Source organism: Corythoichthys intestinalis, chromosome 16, assembly GCF_030265065.1.
Source record: "Corythoichthys intestinalis isolate RoL2023-P3 chromosome 16, ASM3026506v1, whole genome shotgun sequence".
NCBI lineage: Eukaryota > Metazoa > Chordata > Actinopteri > Syngnathiformes > Syngnathidae > Corythoichthys > Corythoichthys intestinalis.
In genome coordinates, this window is record NC_080410.1 from 13,460,213 (window position 1) to 13,479,944 (window position 19,732).

A 19,732-nucleotide genomic window follows, 5' to 3' on the forward strand; every position below is an offset into this window, starting at 1 on the left:
ATGCGATCGGGACATCCCAAATTACAACATAACACGTTATTTTTGATTGTTATTCATGAAAGACTGAGAAAATTTTATTAAACTTATGGGTCTTTTTTTTGTTTTTGTTAGGGATGAAAAACCAAGTCGGAAATAAAATCCCTATGGCGTGTTGTGTTAGAATGCAATAAAAATATTTCATAACTATTTTAAAATAAATCGTGGAGGTCCTGGAAGGTAGTTAAAAAACAATATACAGTTATGGGACTGTTGCACTGTGGCACAAGAGTATTTCTAAGGCAAACTCATTTATTGTTGCTAACATTTCACTGCTATGTTAGGCGTATAACTAATCATATAGATTGACTGTATTATTCTGCATTTGCTTATCTTGCTGCAAAGACAGCGCGTGTCGGCCACCAGTCACCGCGCAAGAAGAGCTCAGCAAGCAAGTCTCAGTCGCTCCAAGTTCTAGCGCCAATGCAGACATCATGATATGCTTCTTACTGTCTTTATTTTCACAAATCTTCCAGTCAGGTTGGTTTTACACCACTTTATACCTTCCAATTTATTACCATGTGGCTTTACTTCTTCGGTCGAAAGTAGTAGTAGTAGCAGCGGTATTTACTCCCCTGCTATCGCCGACTTATATTTAATATATAAGATGTATATCAGTGGCATTTTTTTCTTTCTCCCCTGCCTACTGCCCGTATATCAACACATGTGGCTTTACTAGACGTAAAGCGGAAATATTGCAGTTAAGTGGTCAAGGCGGTCAGTGTCTGGTGAAATGCGATCTGCGCATGCGCTACAGGTCGGCCATTGTGGCTACGGCGACAAGAAGAAGACAATACACGTTTGAATGGCCTTGGGTGATTAAGCATGGAGGTAGAATTTTTTCCACTTAAAAAAAAAAAAAAAAAAGCAAAACTTTTTGCTCTTCAAAAAAAAGTGACACTTAAATAAGAAATATATATATATATATATATATATTTTTTTTTTTTTAAGGGAAGGGCAATTTTATTTTTGCAAATGACTTTTTCTTTGATTGAAAATAGCTTTTTTATTGAAGCAACTTTTTCTGGGATTGAATGATTTAGACAAAAATGTCCTACCCATAATATGGCCCAAACACAAAAAGGATTGCTTCAATCAAAAGTTTCAATGAAAAATGTGTTCAAATGCAAATTTCTGAGTCTTAAATATTTTTTCATATTCAAAAACTTTTTCTATATTTGAAATGTATTTTTGATTGAAGTGATTTTTTTGGAAAATATTTTGTTTGTTTGTTTGAAGCAACTTATTTTTTAAAGACGCAAATGTCCAGCCAAAATGCAAAATTACATTACTTCAATCAAAAAAATCTTTCACTCCGAAGAAAAAAATTAAATCAAAGAAAAAGTCAAGTGCAATTTTTCGAGTTTCAAAATTTTATTTCAGCAAACACATTTTTTTTTTATTGAAGTGACTTTTTTTATTAATTGAAAATATTTATTTGATTGAAGCGACTTTTTTTAAATTAAATAATAAAGACACAAATGTCCTAACCAAAATGTGGCCCAAACGGAACACCACATTACTTGAATCAAAAAAGTTGTTTCAATTCAATAAATAAAAAACAAAGAAAAAGTTTTCAAATACATTTTTTGAGTTTCAAATTTTTGCATTCTTATTTTTATTTTTTTGATTGAAAATATATATTTTAATGGAAGCGACTTTTTTTGATTGAATAATAAAGACACAAATCTACCTTCATCATTAAGTAAATGATAAGCAATACAAGCGTAATTTGTGTCACATATATGAACTCGTTGCCTGCCACTGACAATGATAGACGTCCAATTATTTAAACTCGTGTTTCGGTGCCATTGACGGCGCTAGACGTCCAATCACAGTCCCCTTTAGCCACTTTCCAACTGAAGGCAAACATTTGATCTTTTGGTTGTGGTTTGTGTTCACCCAGGCTGGACAGGTGTGAACGAGCGCACCTTTATTGCTATAAAACCCGACGCCGTGCAGCGGAAGCTGGTGGGCCAAATCATACAGCGCTTCGAGAAGAAAGGCTTTAAACTTGTGGCACTCAAACTTGTTCAGGTAGGTAGAGAAAAATCCAACAACACTGCCGAAATACTATATTCAGAGATGGGTAGAGTAGCCAGAAACTTTACTCAAGTAGGAGTAGCGTTACTTCAAAATAACATTACTCAAGTAAAAGTAGTCATCCAAAAAATGTACGCAAGTACAAGTAAAAAAGTATCCAGTGAAAAGAATAAAGTAATGAGTAACATTGTGAATAACTGCTTATTTGTTTATTTTATTTTAAACGATAGTATTTTTCTTCTCTCAGCACTATCTATCTACAGTGCTGGCCAAAAGTATTGACACCCCTGAATTTCTGTAAGATAATGCTTATTTCTCCCAGAAAATGATTGCAATTACAAATGTTTTGGTTGTAATATTTTCATTTATTTTGCTTGCGATGGAAAAAACACAAAAGAGAATGGGGAAAAAAAATCTTTATCACTTTACACAAAACTCCAAAAATGGGCCTGACAAAAGTATTGGCACCCTCAGCCTAATACTTGGTAGCACAACCTTTAGACAAAATATCTGCGAACAACCGCTTCCGGTAGCCATCAATGAGTTTCTTACAATGCTCTGCTGGAATGTTAGACGATTCTTCTTTGGCCAACTGCTCCAGGTCTCTGAGACTTGAATGGTGCCTTCTCCAAACTGCCATTTTCAGACCTCTCCACAGGTGTTCAATGGGATTCAGGTCTGGACTCATTGCGCGCCACTTTAGAAGTCATCAGTGCTTTCTCTCAAACTGTTTTGTAGTGCTTTTTGAAGTGTGTTTTGGGTCATTGTCCCGCTGGAAGACCCATGACTTCTGAGGGAGACCCAGCTTTCTCACACTGGGCCCTACATTATGCTGTTGGTAGTCTTCAGACTTCATAATGCCATGCACACAGTCAAGCAGTCCAGTGCCAGAGGTAGCAAAGCAACCCCAAAACATCAGGGAACCTCCGCCATGTTTGACTGCGGACAGTGTTCTTTTCTTTGAAGGCCTTGTTGTTTTTTCCCTGTAAACTTATGTTGATGCCCTTTCCCAAAAAGCTCTAGTTTTGTCTAATCTGATCAGAGAACATTCTTCCAAAACATTTTTGGCTTTCTCAGGTAAGTTTTGTCAAACTCCAGCCTGGCTTTTTTATGTCCCTGGGTCAGAAGTGGGGTCTTCCTGGGTATCCTACCTTAGAGTCCCTTTTCTTTCAGATGCCGACGGATAGTACGGGCTGACACTGTTGTACCCTTGGACTGCAGGACAGTTTGAACTTGTTTCGATGTTAGTCGAGGTTCTTTATCCACCATCCCCACAATCTTTCGTTGAAATCTCTCGTCAATTTTTCTTTTCCGTCCACAAATAGGGAGGTTAGCCACAGTGCCACTGACACGACGCATGGTAGACACAGGAACATTTAGGTGTTTGGAGATGGACTTGTAGCCCTGAGATTGCCCACGCTTCCTCACAATTTTGCTTTTCAAGTCCTCAGACAGTGCTTCTTTCTTTTCTCCATGCTCAATGTGGTACACACAAGGACACAGGACAGTGGTTGGGTCAACTTTAATCCATTTTATCAGGCTGCAAGTGTGATTTAGTTATTGCCACAGGGAAGTAACAGGAGCTGTTAATGACACAAATTAGAGAAGCATCACATGATTTTTCAAAGGGTGCCAATACTTTTGTCCGGCCCATTTTTTGGAGTTTTGTGTAAAATGATAATGAGTTAATATTTTGTTCCATTCTCTTTTGTGTTTTTTCATTCCAAGCAAAATAAACGAATATATTACTACCAAAGCATTTGTAATTGCAATCCTTTTCTGGAAGAAATTGAGCATTATCTGACAGAGTTGCAGGGGTGCTAATACTTTTGGCCAGCACTGTATATGAACTGTTGTTATAATGATACTGTACAATAACCCATTACATAACCACATTAGGCCCCCAAAAATATAAAATAAAAATTCAATGAATTCCGGCGAGAAAAAAAAGACTGAAATGAAGCATTATTTGTCCAAAGAGCATGAACGCCCTCCAGTGGAGAAAATAGTTCCTTGTTTGAGAAGTGAATACAGTAGTTCCTTCTTAGTTACTATTATGAAAATAAAAGGATCATATCTCCGGTTTTCCTTTGTCAATCGGTGCCAATTAAAAACTGGGAGAGAGGTTCAAATCCGTACTTTCGAGTCATGTTGAGAGCAGCACTCTATGTCAAATACTTCATTTTTTACAGTGCTTTAAAGACGCCACATGATTGAACAGGCTGGCGTGATTATAGAACGGCAAGCTTGTGTTTGATTGGTGTAATGGAGTCATGTGATTATTGTTGCGACATCTCATTGGTGAAATTAGTAGAGCTACTCTTGGCGTCACCAGCAAAAAAAAAAATAAATAAAAATTTATGATGTAGAATAAAGAGGAAAAATGTAATGACTCTTATGGACCCCAAAGTCGCGGAGTAAGAGTCACATTTTTTCTTCACAAATCTACTCAAGTAAAAGTAAAAAGTTAGTATGGCTCAGTAAAACTACTCTTAGAAGTACATTTTTCTCAAAAAGTTACTCAAGTAAATGTAACGGAGTACATGTAACATGTTACTACCCATCTCTGGCTATATTATCACCATATTGGCCCGAATATAAGACGGCCCTGATTATAAGACGACCCCCCACCCCCCTTTTTCAAAACTCAAGTTTGAAAAAAGACTTTTTGAACACCAAATTAATTTTTAGACAAAATAATTACAGTACATTTAAAACAAATGATTATAACAATATATTTGAGAGAAAAGGCATGTTATTTTACCTCATTCAAATCTTAATATATGAACATTTAAATATGTAAACTAAAGTGCAATCACATTCGTAAATGAATGACTTCTGGTTTTTGAAATGTAAATAAACCTATCTATTGTGATAAAACAACAAAATTGCAATAACTGCATTAACCATCAAAGTGAAGTCTTAACTGTAACTGTAGTCTTGAAACAAATCTGAATAAGGAAAAACATTGCAATAAAATTATGCAAACTGGTTAAACTTGAGAGTAGCTGAGATCTGTCATGACAGAACATCGCTTCTATGATATCTGGCGCCACCTAGCGTCGTGAACGGGTATAATGTCTAGACCGCGAATTTAAGACGACCCCCACTTTTTCAGTTTTATTTCAATGCAAAAAACACCGTTTTATATTCGGGCCAATACGGTATTATTGTTTACATTCAGTGTATGTGTGTCAGGCGTCAGAAGATCTTCTTCTGGACCACTATTGGGATCTAAGGAACAAGACTTTCTTCAGTGAACTGATCCACTACATGAGGTCTGGCCCAGTTGTTGCCATGGTGAGATGCTGTTGTCTTAAAAGGGTTGCTGCATCATGTTGTAGTTTTTCTCAATCCCCCCCGCCCCCAACCTCACTTGAGCAGTGATGGGGTTGTTTCGTAACTCCGAGCTCAACTCAACAGCCTGTGTAACCTTGAAGTTACCACTGCAAGTGACATAGTAATGTAAGTTGTTTTAGCTTCATGTCATTGAACAAATGCAAATTGATTCAGGTGTGGCAGGGTCTCAATGTGGTCAAGACTGCACGCGTGATTTTGGGCGAGACCAACCCGGCTGACTCTCTTCCTGGGACCATTCGCGGAGATTACTGCGTGGATGTTGGAAAGTAAGAAAAACATGATGTGCTCCATAAGGGTAGGGGTACACATGAACACATACAGAGATTTGTCATTATTAAATTGAGACATCCTGCATGTGATGGAAAAAAATAGTGTGTTCTTACTAGAGGTCGGCCGATAAGGGATTTTAAATTGCCGATTGCCGATACTGATATCCCCAAAAATTTTCAGCCAATTGCAGATATCCAGAGAAGATTTTGTAAGCCGATATTTGAGGCGATACTTTTTTTTTTTTTTTTAAAGCACATATATTATAATGAAACACATTTTTTAAATTGCTTCAACAGCTTCAAATTTACAATGATCACCTGAGACTTAAAAGATTAATTTGGTCCATAGCTACGAAACCAAAAACGGAGCACTTCTTTTCATGGTCATACACACTCAGCAAGAAGAGTATATTATTTTCAAATAATTAAACCCACCAGGACGTCACGACGAGATGTAAACAACCGAGAGTTTAAGAGGAAGTTCGCCATGGTAAAGCTAAGACGGATGCGACGCTAATGCTACGAGTTACATTGAGAGTGTAAGGATCCCACAGTAAACACCTTAAAAGGCTCAAGCAACATTGCATATTCACTCATGCAAGATTTGAAAGAAAAATCTTATAATATTTTCGGGCAGCAGCTATTGATTATTTTAGTAGTCGATTAATCGATAACTAGTTCGAATAATCGAGTGATGGGATAGGGAACATAAAAAAAAAATAACTGAGCTGAGCCTCAAACCATATAAAAAAATTAGGGCTGTCAAAATGATCGCGTTAACGCGCGGTAATTAATTTTTTAAATTAATCACGTTAAAATATTTGACGCAATTAATGCACATGTCCCGCTCAGACAGTATTCTAGCTTTCGGTAAGTTTTACAGCAAGGCTTTTTGTGCTGTCTAACAGCGAACTCTTGTGGTCGCTTTGCGACATGGTTTATTTTTTTCTTGCCAGCTCAATATGGCTGCACGTCGTCTCGGGCTGACGCCTACGTTGTAATGTTGTGCTTATATGATCCTTGGACAAGATTTGTCTGTAAGTATGGTTGTTGTAAAGAATGTACATATTATGTTAGTAAGCGAAATTTTCTATTTTTTGTATGAGACACTTTTTGTTTATGTTTAGTGAACCTGTATAGCGTGCTAAGCTAATGTTGTTGCTAATGCAATGCTTGTGTACTTTTTTTTTTGTAGTTTTACGACGGTCTAAAGAGGACAATGGTTTGAGGCTATTTTATTAATAAATCAGATGAAAAAGGAAGAAGTCTGATTATTAAGGCGTCATTCATCAGCTGTCTAGCTTGGAAAAAGTAGACGCTTCGGAGTGAGGACAGCATAGACAGATTTAAATGACAGTAGAGTGAAATGCTTCCAGATCAAAGGGGTCAATTTCCTTCAATACAATAAAATCAGGGCAGCCATCAGAAGCAAATTTCCATCACTAACGGGTACGTTAGACCCACCACCTTTCGTAAATAAAATAATAAATATACATCCTCAACAAAAAAAAATACTTTCAAAAGTATATAAAGCCCTCTCATGTAACAACTCTACTTGCCTACCAATCGAAAAATGGAATAACGAACTTTCGGTAACATTAGATAATAACTATTGGTCCAACATCTGTAAAAATGCATTTATAATGACAAAGAATAAGAACCTTCAGCTTATACAGTTCAAAATACTGCACAGATGGCATATTACTCAATCTAAAATGCACAAAATGGGGTTCTCCCAATCCGATAAATGTATAAGCTGCAACGAAGATATTTCAGATACATACTTTCATGCTCTTTGGCAATGTAAACCAATACAAGATTTCTGGGCACAGATAACGAAGAAACTCTCTTTCCTATTGAACTGCAGGATTCCATTGTCTCCAACTCTTTGTCTGCTTGGCGATCTGAATACAGTGAATATCTCTATCCATCAAACCCGTCCACTACTAGCAAGTCTAACGATAGCCAAAAAAACAATATTGTTGAATTGGAAAAACAAACAAAACATTAGCATTAACCAATGGCTAAATCTAATCATTGAATATATAACATTAGAGAAAATATCTGCCAAACAGACAAATAAAATGGACAAATACGAACAACAGTGGGAAACGGTCGCAAGAATGATGAACATAGACTAAGGATTCTCTCTCACCTGCGAAGGAATGCCACAAAAATAATAAAATTGTATACATAAATGGATGTATGCGGGGTGTCCAGGGAAGTTGTATGCATCCTTCTGCAGCTGGAAACTGGACATGTTTAAATCCGAATTGTTTTATACACTCCCAACAGCATGTAATAAATAATTTTTCTTCCTTCACAGTTTAGTCGGTCAATGGGCTTATTTTACAAGGATACTCATGGACAATTTGGTTTCCAGCTGCTGGGGATCATATGCAACTTTTTTTGGAACACCCTATATATTACTTATCAGACTTGGAACAATTAAGGAACTATGCGTAAATAATACACTTCACTGGTCCTTGGCATACATCTAATGGTGTTTGATAAACCTCTTCTTCTATCAGCTTTACAGGTGGAGTTTGTTGGCGTCCTGCCCTGGGCCGTCCCGCCGCCGGTCTTGGCCCCCGGGATTTTCGGCCGGGGCTTGTCCGGTTGCGTCTGGCTGTGCGGGGGGTCCCGTCGGGCGCGCGCTGGTGTCGTGGGCGGGTGGGGGGGCCGTGCGGGTGCCGGTCCGGGGCCGCGGCCCTTCCCCGGCCGGCCGGGTTGGGGTTGGGGTGGGGGCCGGGGGGTGTATGCGGCAGCCATGGTTCCCTCCCAGGTCCGCCCGGCCGGAGCCGCGTCTCCCTGTACCGGGTGCCGGGGAGGTGCCCTCTGGTGCCATACCGCGCGCCCCTCTTGGCCCGGGGGTGGGTTGTGGGGGGTGCGCTTCTCTCCCCTTGGTCTGTTTCCGGCCCTGTCTGCCTCCCTGGGCCGCGGCGGCCGCGGCTGCCCCCCGGCCGGCGGGGTCGTTAGCGGGGCCTCTTGGGGCCCGCGGGGCCTAGGGTGAGGCTTGTTGTCCCTTGCCGGTGGGGTGGACGCCCCCTGGTCGCCGGCGCTTGGTGTGGCGCCTGCTCGGGGTGCGGGGTGGGTGCTCGGTGGGTGGGAGGGGGGTGGGCGGTCGCGGAGGCGCCGTGGGTGTTCTGGGGCGGGGATTGATCGGGGCCCTGACGCTTCTTCCGCCCTGGGGCCGGTGGTTCTGGTGGACGGGGCCACGCCCGCGGGAGCCTGCCTCTTAACTCACGCACTTCTCACTTCGGCACTGTAAATATTTTTCACCCTGGCACTTACATGCTCATACATTTCTCCGGGGAGAGTTGGGACGGGGCTTTACAGTCCCAGCCCGACTCCCCCCTGTTTTTAATGCACCACCCACCAAGGTTGTGGGATGGTTGGGACCTGCTGGGGGGGGGGGGGGGGGGGGGCCTCACGGCTGCCTCCTCACCACAGGCCCCGCCATCCCTGCACCTTTTTTAAATGCACCACACACATCATAGTCCACAGGAGAGCTCTGGCAAAGGGCGGTGGGACGGGCGGCTGGACAGAAACTCCATGCTGCGGTCCCACTGCCCCAAGCCAAGCTCTCCTATTTTAATGCATACATTGCACTACCCTCCCCTCACACCCCCATCACGGTGCTGGGTGATGGCTGCCAGTCGGGAACCTGGCAGCCACAGTAATAGGGTGGTAGGTGGGTCCCACACTTTTTCTATATGGCGTGGCTCCCGGGGTGTGGCCTCCCCTCTGCCTCGGCTGCCGGCCGCGGGAGTGGGTTGGGGGGTCGGGTCTCCGATCTTGCGTCGCCCCATGGCAGTCCCTGGGCGTTCTCCTGCCTCCGCCTTCCCCTCTCTTCTCTGGCTGGGCGTCCGCCCTGCGCTCCGTCGCGGGTCGCTGGCTGGGCGCCGGTGTATCAGCGGGGTGTCGCCTGCACCGGCGGGGGGCCCTGCCTTGCCTGGGGCTTGGTGGGCCGCTGGGGGTCCCGTGGCGTGCCGTGCCGGTTGGGGGGCTGTGGCTCGTGGTCCGGGTGGGCGGGCGGGGGTGGGTGTAGGCGTGGGGGTTGGTGATGCGTCCCCTCCTGCCATCCCTGAAGGCCGGTTGATGGGCGCGCGGGTGGCCCGGGGGACCACCCTGGGTCCCGGGGGGGGGTGACGGTGGCTCCTTTGCTGGGCGGTTGGAGGAGGGATGGGCTGCGCATGGATCCCCCCGCCCCCCCGCCCGCCCTCCCTCCCCGGGCTGGCTGGGTGTGGGCCGTGGCCCTGGGTTGGTGCCCGCGCGGTCTCTCCGCCCGTCTGCGTGGCTGTCGCGCGCCCGGTGGGGCTTGCGTGCTGCTGGATGTGGTAGGGCATGCTCGGGTTGGGGGTTCCGGTGCCGGGATTGGCGATGCGGCGGCGTAGGGTTGGTCGCCAACGGGCTTTCACTCATAAGAGATTCACACGATTACTGGGTTCTAGATCACAGAACTGATTTGTGTACACTCTACCCCTTTCAATCACTTAGTTTATAGTCTTATAGACACCCCCACCCCCATTCTCCTCTTTCACTGGCCAATAGGCCCCCACATGGTGTAAACCGGAAATACATCTCGCTGACGATAGCACCAGCATATTAGTAACTAGTTTAGATGTTCAATGTATTTCTTGTTGTTGTTTGTGTATGTGTTTCTTTTCTTTCTTCTCTTGTATTTCTTTTCTTCTGTCCCCCCATAATCCCTTCCTGTTCGCTGCTTTGTCATAATAAAAAGGTATTTTGAATGATCACAATGGGAGTATGTCAGACTCTCAATGTGAAACATTAAAACTGTTCAGAATCCGGGCACTTAGACTTCCATTCTCTGTGTCAAACAGCTGAACAGGACAGGTTTTAAAAAAAAAAAAAAAAAAAAAAAAGTAGAGTGAAATGCCCACTACAGTCCTTATGTACCGTATGTGGAATGTATATATCCATCTTGTGTCTTATCTTTCCATTCCAACAATTTATTTTACAAAATATATGTATAATTTACAGAAAAATACGGCATATTTTATAGATGGTTTGAATTGCGATTAATTACAATTAATTAATTTTTAAGCTGTAATTAACTCGATTAAAAATTTTTAATTGTTTGACAGCCCTAAAAAAAATAAATGAGGATCTAAGTACGACAAAAAAAACAATTCGCTAACTTACATAGCAAAAGTCCGCTAGCTTAAATGCTATAAAATGCTAACTTTATTTTTTTTAACAATGCTCTTAACAAATGGTTCAAACACATTTTCCCACAAAAAACGGCTAAATATACCTATAAACTAAACTATTAATGCAATTTTAAAAAAATAGCTTATGTTGGTCTTAACCAGGAGCAGCTGGATTCAGCCATGTGAAATGAGTATTCATATTCACTGTTGTCACTAGAGAGCAATGTATCATCCCAAATAAATAAAACTAAATGCAAACACTTTCAAAACAAACCATTACATCGCCACTTTAATTAAACAAATACTCGAAGCAGCAAAATTTAATTTGAATCTTTTTTCTAATCGAATTACTCGAGTTAATCCATTAATAGCTGCAGCACTACAATATTTACAAAACAGGCAAACCTGATGCTTCCTACAGCAGCCTGCCTTCTAGCTGCTGCAGGGTCCTAACGTCAGTCAGCGGCTGCCACAGTTGCCCACAGAGATGCCTGATCAAAATCCTTTTTTATCGGCTTATTTTTGTTAATCGGTCAATGTTGGAAAAAAATTTATATATTCGCTGGCCGATATAACGGTCGACCTCTAGTTCTTAATGCGCTTCTTGTGTGGTGCGTTCAAGGGGATCAACAAATGTTTGTGTTCCTTTAATAAATAAAATCACCATTTAGAACCTCACATGAATGGTGACTTTTGTCATACTCTGTGCTTGGTAAACTAGCTCCTTTGTAGCCATGTTGTTTGCGGAAGCAACGCATGTCGACAAGAACTAAAGAACATGGGGAGCAATTGAATAATAGATTGTCTTGATGTTGTGTGTTCCCTGACAGAAATGTAATCCATGGCAGCGACTCTGTTCAAAGCGCTCAGAAGGAAATCTTCTTGTGGTTCAAGCACGGGGAACTCCAGCTGTGGGAGCACCACAGCACGCCGTGGATCTACTGATGATGACGACTCGGCTATGGCGTGGCTTGCATGTTCTGATGTCAGAGCAGGTGTACTGGCTGCTCAACTAAATCGTGTAACTGTTTACGACAAGTACAATTTTGAGCGGGAAGAAAGAAGCTGAGGTATGACTTAAATTGCATAGTTGTTAATATATGAAAGGCAACAAGAAATTCCTCAAAAATGCTGTAATGTTGAACGAGAATTTTGTGTGACAAGTGGCTCTCTGGAAAAAAAAAAAATTGTTTCAAAAATATTGAACGAGTCATAGTTTGACTCCTGATTTTGCTTACCAGAAAAGTGAGAAAAGAAAATGCAATAACGTCATTAAAGCTTGTTCTATAAACCAGTATTTTGTGTTTTATGCCCAAATTTGTCTGTTGCCGAATAAGCATACTCAGTTTTAAAGGGATCCACGGATAGAAAAACTTGTAGTTCTTAAAAGATAAATGTTATTATGAGTTAAAATAATTTCCTATGAAAACCCCTCTTGATGTTTTCATTTTTCTACAATTTGTAAAATCAGTTTAATTAGTAGGTCGCCATTGTTGTTGACGTCGCAGGGCGGTGACATCACTTGGTTACGCTGCCGGGCTTCCAGAGTATGACTCTAGCGACATAAACATGTCATCTGTTCAACCCTTTCAATTTGAATCCGAGAAGAAAATTAATGAGCATGACAGCACTGTCGATGTTTCACAAAACGAGCAGCAAAAGCAAAATGAACAGCAAAGACGGGATGAGACGAGACTAGGGGAAAAATGTGCCAAAATGTCCTACACGGCGAAACGTCCTACAAGTGGCGAATTTGACACCCAGTGTCCTACAGTGCGCTTTCAGCTTGTTTTGTTTAGATGCATACAGAACATACTGAAGATGCCTTAAGATAAAACTTAAACGTAGTAATATCAAATAGGGTGGTTTAAATATGCTACGTGACTAATGTGTTCAACAGATCAATAATCTGCTTTATAGCTACCACAAGAAAACCCAAATGCTTAAAAGTATGAGAGGGAAACACATGCAAAAAGTATCTTGAGGCAATGAAAAAGTAGTAAAAAACTCAATAAAAACTAGGGCTGCAGCTATCGATTATTTCAGTAGTCGATTAATCGATGAGCTAGTTAGTTCAAATAATCGAGTAATCGGATAAAGAACATAAAAAAATCAAAATACCTGAACTGAGCCTCAAACAGTATTAAAAAAAATAATATAAGGATCTACACTCACCGGCCACTTTATTAGGTACACCTGTCCAACTGCTCATTAACACTTAATTTCTAATCAGCCAATCACATGGCGGCAACTCAGTGCATTTAGGCATGGTTTAAGACAATCTCCTGCAGTTCAAACCGAGCATCAGTATGGAGAAGGTGATTTGAGTGACTTTGAACGTGGCATGCTTGTTTGTGCCAGAAGGGCTGGTCTGAGTATTTCAGAAACTGTTGATCTACTGGGATTTTCACACACAACCATCTCTAGGGTTTACAGAGAATGGTCCGAAAAAGAAAAAATATCCAGTGAACGGCAGTTCTGTGGGCGGAAATGCCTTGTTGATGCCAGAGGTCAGAGGAGAATGGCCAGACTGGTTCGAGCTGATAGAAAGGCAACAACGACCAAGGTAGGCAGAAGAGCATCTCTGAACGCACAGTACATCAAACTTTGAGGCAGATGGGCTACAGCAGCAGAAGACCACGCCGGGTGCCACTCCTTTCAGCTAAGAACAGGAAACTGAGGCTACAATTTGCACAAGCTCATCGAAATTCGACAATAGAAGATTGGAAAAACGTTGCCTGGTCTGATGAGTCTCGATTTCTGCTGCGACATTCGGATGGTAGGGTCAGAATTTGGCGTCAACAACATGAAAGCATGGATCCACCCTGCCTTGTATCACGGTTCAGGCTGGTGGTGGTGGTGTAATGGTGTGGGGAATATTTTCTTGGCACTCTTTGGGCCCCTTGGTACCAATTAAGCATCGTTGGAACGACACATCCTACCTGAGTATTCTTGCTGTCCATGTCCATCCCTTTAGGACCACAATGTACCCAACTTCTGATGGCTACATTCAGCAGGATAATGCGCCATGTCATAAGGCTGGAATCATCTCAGACTGGTTTCTTGAACATGACAATGAGTTCACTGTACTCAAATGGCCTCCACAGTCATCAGATCTCAATCCAATAGAGCATCTTTGGGATGTGGTGGAATGGGAGATTCGGATCATGGATGTGCAGCCGACAAATCTGCACCAACTGTGTGATGCCATCATGTCAATATAGACCAAACTCTCTGAGGAATGCTTCCAGCACCTTGTTGAATCTATGCCACGAAGAATTGAGGCAGTTCTGAAGGCAAAAGGGGGTCCAACCCATTACTGGCATGGTGTATCTAATAAAGTGGCCGGTGAGTGTATGTACAACAAAAGAAAATTGGCTAACTTACATAGCAAAAGTCTAGTTTAAATGCTATAAAATACGAATGTTTTGTTTTTGTTTTTTTCTAAACAATGCTCTTAACAAATACTTCTGACACATATCCCCACAAAAATTGCCTAAATATACCTTTAAACTAAATTATGAATGCATTAAAAAAACATTAGCTCAAACAAAAACCTAGCTTTTATTGATCTTAACAGGGAGCAGCTGGATTTGGCCATGTAAAATGAGGCAGACTAGAGGGCAGTATATCCACCCAAATCAATAAAACTAAATGCAATCACTTTCAAAAACAAACCATTACAACGCCACTTTAATTAAACGAATACTAGAGGCAGCTAAATTTAATTCGAATCTTTTTCTAATCGAATACTCGAGTTAATCGATTAATCGTTGCAGCACTAAAAACGCATATATTAAGTGTTCGCCACTTTTAACTGATGAGCGCATTTTTTGGACCTCTTGCCGCGTAGAAAAAAATTGCAGTAACCCGGTAGTATTCGTCAAGTGAGTGACAATTTACGTCATCACCCCGAGCATCCATAAAACATGGCGCACTCCGTAGGTCAAAACATGTACTAAATATTACATTTTTAAATCAATGGCAATATTTTATGTGTTTCCAATAACATATTTTAGTAAAACAGAACAGTTGTGGCTTATTAGAGCCTACAAGTCTTTAAGTCCAAGGTTCCTTTTAATGTTACTGCATAGATTTCATTACCTATTGACCTGAGATTTCGTCATTCTTTGCGTCACGCCTTATCATAGGGGGCCGAGCTTCATTTAGTAATAGCCGAAGACGGCGCACACACATGTCGGATTTAAGCTTGAATGTTTGAAGAACTACGAAAGCTGTACCGCATACAAACAGGAAGGATTGTCTCAGGATTGATTTATTTGAGGATTGAAGGTAAATATTATATTTTTCGTACCATGCATGCATTTTGAAACGTTGTGATAAAATCAATGGGAGAATAGAAACCGCTACGGCATTGGTGTCATTCGTCGACATATACATAAAATAGATGCGTAACTGCCTGTTTTTTTGTTTTGTTTTGCTCTTTTAACAAAGAATCGAGACAGTTTTACGTCCATATCTACAAAGAATTCAGTGATTGAAGCATTTATTCGCAGGAATTTTCTTCTTTGTTTACGCATGGAGGCGGCTAATTTTCGTAATTGACTAGCCTCATAGTTGGCAATATTTACGCAAAATAAATGCTACTTTTTTTTTTTTTTTTGCCTTTAACCAAGAATCAAGACTGTTTTACGTCCATATCTATAAAGAATTCAGGGATTTAAGCATTTATCCACAAGAATTTTCGCCAGAAAAGCTCTGTTTACGTCAGGCGGCCACTAGCCTCATTCGCTAACAGAATAGCATTGTACTTTGACATATATACGTAAAATAAACGCTAACTGCACGGTTTCTTTGCTTTTAACCAAGAATCGAGACTGTTTTACGTACATATCTATGGAGAATTCAGGGATTTAAGCATTTATTCACGAGAAATTTCGCCATAAAAGCTCTGTTTACGTCAGGTGGCCGCTAGCCTCATTTGCTAACAGAGTAGCATTGTACTTGGACATATATACGTAAAATAAATGCTAACTGCGCGGTTTCTTTGCTTTTAACCAAGAATCGAGACTGTTTTACGTCCATATCTATGGAGAATTCAGGGATTTAAGCATTTATTCACGAGAAATTTCGCCATAAAAGCTCTGTTTACGTCAGGTGGCCGCTAGCCTCATTCGCTAAAAGAGTAGCATAGTACTTCGACATATATACGTAAAATAAAAGCTAACTGCACGGTTTCTTTGCTTTTAACCAAGAATTGATACTGTTTTCCATCCATATCTATGAAGAATTCAGGGATTTATGCATTTATTTACAAGAATTTTCGCCAGAAAAGCTCTGTTTACGTCAGGTAGCCACCAGCCTCATTTGCTAACAGTTTATAGTGTATAATGATAATAAAGGGCTATTCTACAATAAGTTGTGATTGTATATGGAATTTATTTATAATCTATTTATGTATTATTTAATTGATTCTGCATGTTTTCTCAAGTATTAATTTTCTTATCTCAAATTGATTTATTAGCTGTTGAAAACTTGTCAATAAAAAAAAAAAATGAAGTTGCTATTTTGGTCAAAAACGTATATGTTGAATATTGCTATCCATCCTGAAAATATAGGTGATTATCTCTGCATTTTGTGATTTTTGTGCATCTAATGTAAAATCTGAGACTTTTATAGCCATTTTAAGTTGTGTTATATAAAAAAAAAAAATATTCGGGATTTTATAAGGGAATGACTTTGAATTTTTTGATGCCACTGCTCATGGAGACTCATATTTGGCTAAGGTAGGTTCCTGTTTTGGTTTTAGGTCGGTAGCAGCTTTGGTTTTGAAAATATTTGAATTTGAAGTTTTTGAAAATGGGCCCCCTACGAATTGGCCCCGTTTCCCATGTCATGTCAATAGGTTATGAAGTCTATGAGTATTAATTAGGATATGCGATTGGTTTGCATTGCAGTTGCTAAAATGAAACGTTTCTTGTCATCTGACCCTTTTGTGTTTTACACGCATGCACACACATCAACTTGGCTATTTATCAGCACGCACATTTAATATTTTATAATCCACACTGAGATGGAATCTTGAATTTCCATTTTGACGAGAATGGGCTTTGCAGACATTTACAGTGACCCTGTACACACAGTGACAACAATCCACCTGCATTATGTCACCTGAAGCACCACGATAACCTCAGACGTTTTAATTTACATCAGGCAGCTGCAGGCTCACCCTGGAATCTCGCAACTTTCAGACAACACGAACCTTAAGGGTGAGGTGAACATGCCTTCACCATCTAATTCATCCATTTGTAATCACTTGTTATTCAAGTGTTGATATTCCTACAAGTATAACAGATGAAAATCACCAATGGCAATTTGAAATGAAATCTAACGTCAATCTCATTTTTTCAAAAGTATTTTTGGTACATAGAATATATTTTCTCAGGGGCTCCGAGCTGCTTTTTGAAGGGTTTTGGGTTCGCCAGGTGGCAAACTAAAGGAAGGAGAAGTAAATCTGTGCCACCGGCGTCTGAATTAAGAATTTCTAACACTGGTATTTCTTTTTTGAGGACCAAATTCAGTAGTGAAAATCCAGTTGCAAAAAAATTCTGTTACATACATAAGAGGATTAGGGCCCATGAAGATAAAAAAAAATTAAGCCCAAGATTCTGACTTTAAATCTCTGAATTCAGATTTTCAAGAAATCTGAGAATTTTTTTTTTTTTTTTTTTTTAATCTTCAGCGGTCCAAATCATTTTACGTACTTGTAACATCCAGAGGACTCAGGGAGAAGCAATCAATCCCCGTCTCATTTCCATAGTCACGACATGCTGTGACCCACTTTTAATGTACGGTCAGTCATCATACCCACTGAAGATATGGCTGAGCGAACATCTCCTCCTCCGGCTGCTGCTTTTACTTCTCCGCAGGATGACGTCCATAACCCTGAATCTGTCATGTGACCAGTAGAGCGAGAGAAAGCTAACTTGATTGCCTGGACATCTGATGAAATAAAATGGGGATCGATTGGTTCTTCCCGGTTACCTGGACATTGCAACGGAACTACAATTTTTGCGGCTGAATTTCAATGCAGAAACAGTTCATTGTCAGAAATTCCAAATTCACACTCCTGGACCATACTTACTTCCATACGTAGGGCTGATGCAGGACAATATAGAAGAGACTGCTTGAAGGGTGAATACACGACAGATAAGAAGGGCTAGGGAGGTAGTTACGAAGCTCAGTTACAAGGCCCACGATGATATTTAGAATGCCCTGATGGGGTCAGTAATTGAATGGCAGGCAGATTAGGAATTTACAAGGCATTAAGTTAGTAGTTGACTGGGCACGAGGGATGATGCACAGCTTGTACAGTCCTGGGTTTAGACATTGTTAAAGCCAAGGGATAACTTATACATGACCGGGGATTTACATGACAGTTTCAGTGGCCGGAAAGAAACGGCGAGAGAAAAAGATGTCACTCGGGGATGTAAGACACCTGCCACACGATGATGTGGCTACGCTCTGCTTTGCACAAAGCTGGTTTGACCTGTGAGGCTTCGTCACTTTCTGCTTCCTCTGTCTCATCATCCTCGCCGTCCCCTGAGGACAACACGGAATAAGAATGTATCAGCTTAGTTGTTGATTTTCATCTCATATTCATTTCAACAGACATTTGTTTTTCTTTTTTGGCAATATATCTACATCTGGAATATTTTTGGATTATTTTTTTTTTTTAAATCAACTTACGCAACACATTCTATAAATAGTTAACAGATGCGTGAGCTGGCAGTGAATGAGTTGAAAAGTTGGCGATTTTCAAGGGGTGGAAATCAAATCACATGCAATGATCATTTTAATAGAGCTAAAACTTTTTTATCCAGTTGCATAAGTATTTTAGCACACTGACTTAACTATACATGGTATAAAAGTCTTCACCTATGCGGAAGTCAATGTAACCCTCTCCACCACTCAGCACCAACACATTTTGAAGGCTCTGGGCCTCAGTTTCTGGGGGTGCTGTGGAGCCCGGACCCTCCGACGGGCTGTCCAATACGCTGCCATTCAGCGTGGCCAGAACGTTGCCTGAATGAGTAAAAGCATTCAATCATTTTCTTTTTTTAAAACAGAAACAAATATCACTTTTAACAAGCAATACAGACTCATATACCAATAAATATGAATAAAGATAAAATAAAATAACATAAATACATTAAAACTGAAGTAAATATTTACATAATTATATGAGAATAAATTGAAATAAATTATTTCAATATGTATTATTTTTATTTAATACAAATTAAAATTAAATGTTGAAAGAAGTATAAAAACAATTAATACAGTTTGAAATGCTGTAAATCTTGAAATAATCAAATACAAATTCAAATGAATATTGATATAAATGCATAAATATTGAAAAAAAAAAAAAATGATTGAAATAACAAGTTAATGCCAATTTTAATATTTATGTATTTAATTTTGCCACACCTAATCCTCCATATTCAAAAGTCAGACGTTCAATACCAAAAAGCAATCGCTTGAGGTGACATTTTTGAATAATAATAATAACTATGATAATAATGCAAAGGATTTATATACAGTGACCTCTCGTTTTTCGCAGTTAACGGGGACCGCCCATCGAAAATCTGCGCAGTCGAGGCGGAGTTTATTAACATTTTTTTTTAATCTTTTTTTTTTTTTTTTTTTTTTTTTTAAGGGGTGTGTTGAATGTATTAAGATTTAACCGCATTGGAAAGGGATACAGTACATATAATTACATTTTAATTAATTAAATTAATTTTTCCCCCAAAGTACAGTGGTACCTCTACATATGAAGTTAATTCTTTCCAGGACCTTGTTTGTAGGTCGAAATGGTCGTATGTCAAG

At 40.3% G+C, this 19,732-nt stretch overlaps 2 protein-coding genes across 13 annotated transcripts in view; one reads left to right on the plus strand and one right to left on the minus strand.

Moving 5' to 3' along the window:
- The first annotated feature begins 359 nt into the window (after positions 1-359).
- nme3 (NME/NM23 nucleoside diphosphate kinase 3) lies at positions 360-12,175 on the plus strand. The gene is made up of 5 exons (XM_057860865.1): positions 360-516; positions 1,943-2,073; positions 5,278-5,379; positions 5,593-5,705; positions 11,716-12,175. Exons 1-5 carry the CDS (start codon positions 471-473, stop codon positions 11,828-11,830), a joined length of 507 nt encoding a protein of 168 aa, XP_057716848.1. The 5' UTR covers positions 360-470; the 3' UTR covers positions 11,831-12,175.
- Positions 10,597-19,732, minus strand: part of mapk8ip3 (mitogen-activated protein kinase 8 interacting protein 3) — a 91,585-nt gene continuing 82,449 nt past the window's right edge. For all 12 annotated transcript variants that reach the window (XM_057860860.1, XM_057860858.1, XM_057860863.1 and 9 more), the window contains 2 exons: positions 18,785-18,931; positions 10,597-18,448 (listed from right to left, as the gene is read on the minus strand). In XM_057860860.1, coding sequence (XP_057716843.1) covers positions 18,324-18,448; positions 18,785-18,931 — 272 coding nt within the window. In that variant the 3' untranslated portion in view covers positions 10,597-18,323. The remainder of the gene's footprint in view (positions 18,449-18,784; positions 18,932-19,732) is intronic.

Bases quoted from the DNA above. Each gene is read 5' to 3' on its own strand.
- nme3 (XM_057860865.1), top strand. From the start codon at position 471: ATGATATGCTTCTTACTGTCTTTATTTTCACAAATCTTCCAGTCAG. The intron at 2,074-5,277 runs GTAGGTAGAGAA...TATGTGTGTCAG, and splicing joins TGGCACTCAAACTTGTTCAG to GCGTCAGAAGATCTTCTTCT. The intron at 5,706-11,715 runs GTAAGAAAAACA...GTTCCCTGACAG, and splicing joins TACTGCGTGGATGTTGGAAA to AAATGTAATCCATGGCAGCG.